Here is a 10,057-nt window from a genome sequence, read left to right as displayed (position 1 = left end):
CCCTCAGATTGCGAGTCGAGCGCCCCCTAACCACCTGGCTGTGCCGGGCCATCACGTTAAAAAGTTTTACGTGTAGCAGCAGTCAGAATAAGCCAATCTTATCATTAAACAGCCCGTAAACTTTTAGAATAAGTAACAAGTTTTACTTTTCTTTGATATGTTTAAACTATTCTCAAAATAAAATTAACGATACATAGTGTTAGATGACGTATGGTGAGCTTTGTCTGTTGTTTTTATTGATTTCGCACAAAGCTATTCGATGGCTATCTCTGCTAGCCATTCCTAATTTTGAAGTGATGGACCAGAGGAAAGGCAACTCTTGTGCTAGTCTAATCAAATACTGACATTTGACTGTATCTTTTATAATAAACTAACGGCCACAGAGTGCAAGATTTTTTTTTAAGCGATAGCGGAATGTAAACAACGAAACATCGTTAACCACCGTGAGGTGCAGACACGTTAACCATTATATATTTCTAACAATCGTAATAAAATAGTCTCAACAAGATCTTCCAAACACATAACGTCAATCAACAGCTAATGTTGAAAGTTTCACCAATATGTGCGCACCCCGGCGTTACATATTGTCCTAGTTAGGGAGTGTAGCATGTCCTCCTGTAGGACTTCATGGTGGATGTGGTCAGTGTGTATCGAATCTTTCTTTTTTTTTTCTTATGGATAATGCAAATACTGTAAATAATAGTAAAAAAAGAAAAGAAACAAAACAACAAAAGTTGCTTGGAAAACAGCCACAAGTGGAAGATTCTGTTTTGTAATCACCTCCTCCACCAGTTCATGTACCTCGATTTTTAACTTTGTTTCGCAAGTATTTAGGGCAAATGTCCACCTTTACCACCCAGAAGGAATTAGAAGCTCTTGCTGGCTCTACAAAGTCAGTCGAGAAACCACATTCTGGAGACATCTTGGTCGCAACAACATATACGACAGAACATAGCGAACTAGTACTGAAATTGAAATCCTTTGGGGATATATCTGTTGAGGTTACTTCCCATGCCACTTTGTATTTCTTCCATGGAGTATAATCGAGAGGGGTTTACTGGGGATATACCTGTTGAGGTTACTTTCCTGTTGAGGCTACTTTGAATTTCTTCCATGGAGTATCATCGAGAGGGGTTTACTGGGGATATACCTGTTGAGGTTACTTCCCTGTTGAGGCTACTTTGAATTTCTTCCATGGAGTATCATCGAGAGGGGTTTACTGGGGATATACCTGTTGAGGTTACTTCCCTGTTGAGGCTACTTTGAATTTCTTCCATGGAGTATCATCGTGAGGGGTTTACTGGGGATATACCTGTTGAGGTTACTTCCCCTGCCACTTTGAATTTCTTCCATGGAGTATCATCGAGAGGGGTTTACTGGGGATATACCTGTTGAGGTTACTTCCCATGCCACTTTGTATTTCTTCCATGGAGTATCATCGAGAGGGGTTTACTGGGGATATACCTGTTGAGGTTACTTCCCATGCCACTTTGTATTTCTTCCATGGAGTATAATCGAGAGGGGTTTACTGGGGATATACCTGTTGAGGTTACTTCCCCTGCCACTTTGGATTTCTTCCATGGAGTATCATCGAGAGGGGTTTACTTAACATTCCTTAGTCGAAGATTCTCGCTGGTGTCTCCAGCCAGAGAGATTCAACTCTGTGACATATCTCCACTCAGGAAGACACAATTGTGTGGCCTACTCAGGTTCTAGTTCTGATGTCAAGGCAGGATATCTTAATTGTAAGGTGCAAACGTACATTCTTAAGCCTTTCGGGTATTTCCAATATCAGCTGTTTGGACACTCTTTGGCGTGTGCTTGTGTTATGGAAAAGGCCACGACGCCTACGAGTGTCAACTGAACCCTCAGTGTATCAGTTGTGGTTCCCACCCTCCTATACTTTCGTTCTTGGATGAAAGCATTTATGGATTGTTAACAAGATTTCCTATCTTGATGCTTGGAAATTGTCCTGTGTTCTGCTTCGGATATATGCTGCTTCACTCTGTTCCAATGCTACAGTGGGGTACAGAAATATCTCTGTGCCTCCCTCAGAGTCTTTCTCCTGTCATGTCCAGAGTCTTCTGCCTTCCATGGATTCTAGACTTGACAAGTCCATGTCTGCTTGTGTCTCTGTCCCCACCACAGCTTGGGTCACTCTCCATCAGTTCAAAGGTGCAGGACAGTCATACACTCTGTCACTCTTCATCTGATGGAGATCTGCTCAATTGAACAGGGCAGGTTCCATCGAGGTCGACAGACTTCTGTCAATAAAACAAACCATTATGGTTGCAAACAAAAAGGTTCTTCTGCTTCTAAATAAAAAAGACCAGTTGAACTGTGGGAGTTTTCATTCTAATTTAGATAACAATATGGCCTTGATCGACTCTTATCCTGTGCGGTTCTTCTTACAAGAAACATTCCTTTGGCCTGCCAATGCTGTCACCCTTTAGCAGTTTTCCTTGTACAGGTTATGTGATAGATGAATTCATGGGGGTGTGGCATTGCTGGTTGACCAGCATATACCCATCATGTCTGTGCCACTCACTATGCTCCTGGAGGCTGTAGCCATCCTTATTTCAGTGGGTTGTACAATCACCATGTTCTTGTTATTTGTCACAAGGAGAGGATTATGATCAATCAGACCATGATGATCTTATTGACCAGCTACTGTCTCCCTTCTTCTTGGGAGACTTTAATAACATAACATAATGCTTTGGGACTACATGGGATATATTGGTCCATCTCGCTGTCCCATCCTCTAAACTAAACTGAAACTATTAATAAATAAATTAAAAAAAATCTTAAAGCCAGTCTTTTTCATTCATATACTTATCAAGCTTTCTCTTAAACTCGCTTAAATTTGAAAAGTATGAAAAAGATGATGTATTAACACTATCAATTATCTTTACAAACACTTCAATAAGATCTCCCTCATGAATCTTCTTTGTTTCAAGACAAAACAAATTGAGAGATTTCAGTCTCTCCTCATATGATAACCCCTCCATTCCCAGTAACCTCCTCTGAACCCTTTTTCGACAGTTCAGTATCTTTCTTCAGGTCAGGAGCCAAAGACTGGAGACAATACTCCAAATGTGGTGTAACCATACCTATACAATGAAATTATGCAGCAATTTCAATTATGACTTCTTTAGACTTGTATTCAATATTTCTGTACATACAATCTAAAATCCTATTTGCCATACCACTAGCGACAGCACACTGCTTGTATGGCTTAAGAGACTAATCAACTATTACACCAAGATCTATTTCTTTCATGATACTGTTAAGGCTATTCCCATCGAAATTATATTTATAATTCAAATTATGATAACCTACATGCATTATCTTTTATTTAGTATAATTATTGTAAAACCCATTATAAAAAAATTATTAAAAACCCATTTGCCATCTATTTGCCCAACTCACTAAATGATCTAAATTCTTTTGTAAATCAGCAGCATTCTCTTCACAGCGAGAAACACTAAAGGCCTTAATATCATCAAGTAATTTATTGACCATTCCTTCACCTACGTCAATGATGTAAATCAAAAAGAGCAAAGGTCTTAAGACTGAGCCCTGATGTACCCCATTTGTAACATTAATCCAGTTTGGCTGTACTCCATTTGTAACAACCCTCTACTTTCTTTCATCCAGCCACTTTTCTATCCAATTTGCTAACTTATCCCCCTCACCTAGAGAGAATATTTTTATAAGCCTTTTATGTGGCTTTCTGAAAATCCAGATACACCAAGTCTACATCCTTACCCTAATCTACATAAGAAGTAACTTTTTCAAAGAATGTCAAAAGGCAAGATTTTTCCTTAGTAAAACCGTGTTGACTATCCAACAAAATTCTGAACTTTGTTAAATGACTTAGCAAAGCATCTTTTATCAGATTTTCCAAAACCTTTCCCACAATCGATGTAAGACTAATGGGTCTATAGTTACTGGGAGAATGTTTATAACCTCCCTTGATAAGAGGAGTAACAATAGCCAACTTCCAATTCTCTGGCATCTGCCCACTGTTCAAGGACTTATTATTATTATTATTATAATAATAAAATAGTAGCAAGTGACTCGCATATCTAATTCTTAAACTTCTTCAAAACAGGGAAATATTATCTGGCCCAGAAGATTTATCGTTCTTTAAACTTCCCAATTTTTTCTTAACAAGCTCAGAATTAATGTGATCATCTTGTTCAATTATGTTTCCATCTATCAGCTGTTCAAGATGAGGAATATTGCTTATATTTTCATTAAGAAACTGAAGAAAATCAGAATTTAATAACTCATCATTCTCATAATCATCAGATACGAGCATTCATCAAATATTCCTCAAAGATCCTATCCTCATCCTAACATTTTGTTTATATTTAATGTATTTAAAGAAATCCTTATTGTTAATTTTTACATTTTCAGCCAACCTTTTCTCGTACATCCTTTTTGGTGTCCTAATTTCCTGTTTGACCAATTTTCTTGATTTTCTGTAATCTTTTTAATCTCCCATCTTGCCAGTTAATTTAAATTTCTTAAATTTGTGATGTTTTTCTTTAATCTTGCCTCTGGTACTCTTTGTAAGCCAACCTGATTTTTTTTTTTTTTTTTTAACTTGCAGCTACTCTTTTTTCTTTCTATAAGGAATAGTTTTACCTTGAATACTTAAAATTTATCTTTAAGAATTTTCCACATGTGATTAGTGTTTCCAAATAACTCAGCTGCCCAATTCACAACAGATAATTCTTGTCGCATCCCTTAAATTAGTTTTTTTGCAATTTGTAACCAAAATATCATTATTCCTCACCTCCATATGCAGCAATGATCACTTGCATCCAGATGTTCCCCAATTTTCACTCTCTCAAACGTTTCTATATTTGAAGTTAACAATAACTCTGGAATGGCATTGTTTCTAGTTGGATCCTTGACTAACTGGTGAAGAAAGCCATCTTGAACAGTTTCCAGAAACCTTTCTCCTTTGTAGTTTGACTCTAGCATTTCCCATTAATATCATTAATATCATCCATGATTATGAATTAATTAACAGCTGAAATCTTAACCTCATTGTAAAGTTTGTCACTAATTTAATCAGTATTAATGGATACAGTCTCCTCTGGGGAGGTGTTGTTATTGATGGGAGGGGTCATTCAGGGTGTATTCTCGCAGATCACAACCTTTCTCTCTCTTTAATGCTGGTTCATTTACCTATTTTCACACACCTAGTCAGTCTTTTACTGCTATTAATCTACCCATTTGTTTCCATTCTCATTTTTCTTGGAGTGTGGACAGTGAGGCAGTGATAATTTTTCCCCATCATTTTGTGAGAGTTCACCCAACTCATTTTCACCACTCTCTCGGAACTTCATTCTGCTGTCGTTAGTCTTCCCACTATTAACAACTGCGTGGAGACCGTAACTGATTGTATTGTTTGGGCAGCTGTTTGTTTGATCCCCCAAACCTTGACACGTTTCCTATGTTATCCTTGTCCATGGTGGACTCGTGACTGTCAGAGGAAGCATAAGGCTCTGAAATGGGCCTGGGATGACTTTCACAGGTTTTGTACTCTTTCCAAACACATTGCTTTCCAGCAGACTCGTGCCCACACCCGTCTGGTCTGATGTCAAAGCCTGAAGGAATCTTGGATTAAGTTTACTTCTATCACCTGTTCAAAGGTCGTCTGAGACAGGATTGAGAAAGTCAGTGAGAAGTATGCTTCCAATTCCCTTTTGATCTTGCTTTCCAATGGCAAGGAAGTTACTATTGTTCATGTCATTGCTGACACCCTTGGGGAGTGTTTTTTGTACTTTTCCATCACTTCTGTCTCTTACTCTACCATCTTGGCTATCAAATCACGGGCTGAGCGATTGCCACTTTCTTTTTGAGCAGATTATCTCAATGACTAATTGTTCATTTATGTTGGTGGAACTTAAACTTGCTCTTCATTAGGCTGGCAGTACACCAGTTGGACCAGGCGATATTCATTATGATATACTGTAATATCTCTTTCTTGCTCTTCTTCTGATTGTTTTAAATCAAATTAGGCAGGAGAATGTTTTTTTTCTTCAGATGTTTGGCACAAGTCTATTATAATTCCTTTTTCAAAGCCAAGGTAGGATCGCAAGATTCCTTCTAATTATCATCCTATTGCTTTGACTAACTGTCTGTAATGTTGTGGAGAGGATGGTTAATGCCCATCTTGTTTGATTTAAGGAACCAAAGAACCTCCCCTCACCCACCCAATGTTAGTTTCATCAACAGCATTCCAATGTGGATAGGTCCGGCATGGCCAGGTGGTTAGGGCACTCGACTCACAATCCGTGGGCCTTTGAATCCCTGTGTCATCAAACATGTTTGCCCTTTCAGCCGTGGGAGCATTATAATGTGATGGTCAATATTATTCTTTGTTGGCACAAGAGTAGCCCAAGAGTTTGTGGTGGGTGGTGATGACTAGCTACCTTCTCTCTAATCTTTTATTGCTAAATTAGGGACAGCTAGTGCAGATAGCTCTCGTGTAGCTTTGCGCGAAATTCATAACAAATCTACTGTGGACCACTTGATTGATCATAATCACAATCGGGGGAGCACCTTATGTCCATTTCCTTTGATCTTGAAAAGAATAATGACACTAAATGGATATATGCCATTTTACACAATCCTGTCCCGATCTTTCACACAGGAACTTGGAGTCCCTCAGGGCTGTCTCTTGAGTGTCGCACTTTTCAGTATTAAGATCAGTGCTATCACTGAACAACTTCCTCCTACTGTGGCAAACAGTCTGCATGCCAACGATTTTAACATTTCTTGTTGGTTGTCGAAAATGAGGTTTATTAAGTGGCAGCTTTAGACTTCTATCACTTGCTTGTTGGGGGTAGACCAGACCTTCTCCTCCTCTAAATCCATTTGTGTGCATTTTTGCAACCAGCAGGACACATCCTGATCCTGAGTTCTGTCTTACTAGTGAGGTTTTTCCTGTGGTGGTTAAGATTGTGCTTGGGACTTTGATCATTATCTATCATTTATTCGTCACATCAAACACTTTCGTATCCAGTGTACAAGGGCACTGAAAATTCTGTGTCCTCTCTTCCACTTCTTGGGAGCGGATAAATATTCCATACTCAAGATGTATCGTGCCTTCATCTGATCTAACCTGGACTATGGGTCTGTGGTTTAGCTAGGGACTCTGCCTTGAAAATGTTGAACCCTGTGCATCACCTTGGGTTTTGGCTCTGTATGAGAGCTTTTCACATTTCACTGGCCCAGAGTCTGTACTCTGATGTCTATGTACCTACTTTTCACCTCAGACATTTGCAACTTTCCTTGCTATATGCTACAGAACTTTGATACTTACCACAGCATCCCACTTGGGGTTGTGTCTTTCTTACTCAGTGGGCTGTGCTCTTTGGGAATTGGCAGTCATTCCTCGTATCTAAGCAGGGCTGGCTGATTTCGGTCTTCTGACATTGGATGATGTTGCTGAGTCTGATGTTTGCCATAGCTCATTATGGTCCCCACTGAGAAGGACAGATACTACTGATTGTAATACCACCTTCTCTTTGTTTAACATCTTTCGAACAATCCTTCCTTTCACGTTTTTACGGATGGTTCGAAATCAGATGGTTTACTGTGAGTCAGTGGCTGCTCACAGGATCCCCCTCTACAATTTTATGCCATTTCACTTGCTTTGAATCACATAGAGGCTAAGCGGTACACTAAGTGATTCGGAATTAAAACATTTCACGAACTATGTTGTTGTTATTATTAGTAGTAGTAGTATTATAGGTGTTTCCCCCAAGTCGTTTTTAGAACAATATAGACTGATTAAAATAGGTTTAACGTGCTGAAGTGCTCGTTCGTGCATTTTAATTTCCCCTGGGGTAGTATTAAATAATTTTAGCTTGCTACTACGTGTGTGTGTGTGTCTAATCACATGCTCTTTTAATCAAGGTGTCCTTCACCACTCGCTATTAATTCTGATAGCTAGAATGAGAATTGTAAAACTATAAAAAGATGAAAATTAAATAGAATACTCTGAGAGAAGTTTTATAAGATCTTACCCATTTAACAAAAATAACTATTATTCATTATTGGTTAAATTGACGATTGATTTCTATGAAATATCAATGTTAGAAACCAGATAAATTGATCGGTAGATTGCCTTGTACAGGATGCCCCAAAAGTCTGGCCTTATAGAAAAGATGAGATTTTTTCACTTGGCGACCACGTGCTTCAAGAGCCAACAGTTTATCACTTGGCCTGCTTGTTTATTTGAAGAAAAACTGGTTTGAACATCCAGGGATAACACGTTGTTTTACATAAAAAGTTACATTCTCCTGTCGGGCCTGACTTTTGGGACACTTTTTTTCATGAGTGGATACAATATTCTGGAAAAGGGGTTCTAAATCTTAGACCAGAATATAAATTTAATGATATTTTATACTTGTAAATCTTTAACACGTGAATTAATAAAGGAAATAAAAGCATTGCTTTAATAATAATAATAATAATAATAATAAGGAATATACTATTCAAAATATCATTAATGGTGTAATGTAATTATTGTTTATTTTAGAGGTTCACAATCTATACTTGTCTGTTTCTTGTTTTTCATCTTGAGAAAGGGAGATTCCTGACCTCACCTGGACCCCTCTCCTGTATCCATCCTTGCACTTCATAATTATACATGTATTTGGACCTGCAGAAAGAATTTCATCCACAAATTTGTAAAAGCTTTTAAAATAGACCCCAGAAGATTTTGGAATTCCGAAAACGTGTAGCTATGCATGTTACATCTGTAAAAATTGGGCAATGCATCAAAGGACGGAACGTTAGTGAAAGTGGATACCTCGTTGTGAGTTCTGGGAAGTAATCGAAAAACCAGAAATGAATCTTTTCCATGGTATTAGTTACTACGATGATCGACCTCTTGCTATTCATCTCCGCCACATTGGTAGCTTTGTTCCTCTTTGACCAATACGTTCGTGAGGTGGCAGAAAAATCGCAACAGCGACCGTATGTCTACAGTGACGTGAAGAAAGACGATAACTACTATAAAACCAGCATCTTCGCTGTTCTTGGATTCTCACGAGTTGATGTGAAATCATTCACGGCTTTCAGAGACCAATTTCAGAGGTAAAAAAAAACAAAACTGTAAAATAAGGGCAATTTTAATAAGTTTATTGAAAAAAAAGTTTATTTTAAATTGAGCATTAGAATGGCATTGTCTTGTATGTTTTTACAATATTTACCTAACTTAAAATAACTATGAAGCCCAACTTGTCATTAAATCCAGAATCCGACGAAACCGGTATAATTCTGTGACAAGTGGTAAATCAAATGATAATTTGGGTTTCGTATTTATTTTCGGTACCTTAATAGCGCGTGGCTGGATAATTTAGAAAAATAAATTAGTAACACCAATGTTGCATGTTCTTCAAATTCTATATAGATAGAGGTTCACTATGGTGTCTGAAAGACAGCTCTAAACACTTAATTTAACTAACTTTATTTTGATAAATTCTGTAACATTCATTAGTTATGTATAATTTTGTTAGATACAACTCTAACACTAACTGACATTGGCAATAAGCAGGTGATGGCCTCAGTCAGTGGTAGAGTGGAAAACTTTTATTGCAACAGAAATTGTACGAATAAAATAACAAGCAAATAATATCTAAAGATTTTATAACTAAAATCAACTGATAGGAGCCGAGTAAAATTACTTAAAACTCGACTTAGGCCCGGCATGGTCAGGTGGTTAGGGCACTCGACACGCAATCAAAAATCTTTTTTGAAAACTGTGGACGACAGTCGACGATTCTACAGGCTTGAGAACACGATCGTCAGCTGCTGTGGAAGCTTTCTTTTAACTACTTCCCTTCCACCACTCCACAAAGACCGTTTTGCTCTAAGTAGTTTATCAATATGGAATTTGGCTCTAAATAGTTTATCTTGCGGAATGTTGCTCTAATAACATAGGCCTGTGAATTTAAACTTCATAAAAGTTGTTTTGGTTTTAATAATGGATTTTACATAATTCAGCTAAGCAGATTTCGAAAATAAT

At 37.9% G+C, this 10,057-nt stretch overlaps 1 protein-coding gene across 6 annotated transcripts in view; it reads left to right on the top strand.

Moving 5' to 3' along the window:
- The window catches only part of LOC106470172 (E3 ubiquitin-protein ligase RGLG4-like), a 28,618-nt gene that overhangs the window by 11,001 nt on the left and 7,560 nt on the right, over nucleotides 1-10,057 (top strand). For 3 of the 6 annotated variants that reach the window (XR_002612993.1, XR_002612992.1, XM_022398776.1), the window contains exon 2: nucleotides 8,616-9,126. Coding sequence is in view for 4 of the 6 variants with exons in the window: in XM_022398776.1 (XP_022254484.1) it covers nucleotides 8,891-9,126 (236 nt within the window). In the remaining 2 variants the exon portion in view is untranslated. Of the gene's footprint in view, nucleotides 1-8,566; nucleotides 9,127-10,057 lie in introns of all 6 variants that reach the window. The other 3 variants (XM_013930699.2, XM_022398775.1, XM_022398774.1) reach the window with 2 other exon arrangements.

Source organism: Limulus polyphemus, unplaced genomic scaffold (assembly GCF_000517525.1).
Source record: "Limulus polyphemus unplaced genomic scaffold, Limulus_polyphemus-2.1.2 Scaffold3856, whole genome shotgun sequence".
Taxonomy (NCBI): Eukaryota; Metazoa; Arthropoda; class Merostomata; order Xiphosura; family Limulidae; genus Limulus; species Limulus polyphemus.
Note: the sequence above shows the minus strand (reverse complement) of the source record. Positions and strands in the feature narration are given on the sequence as shown.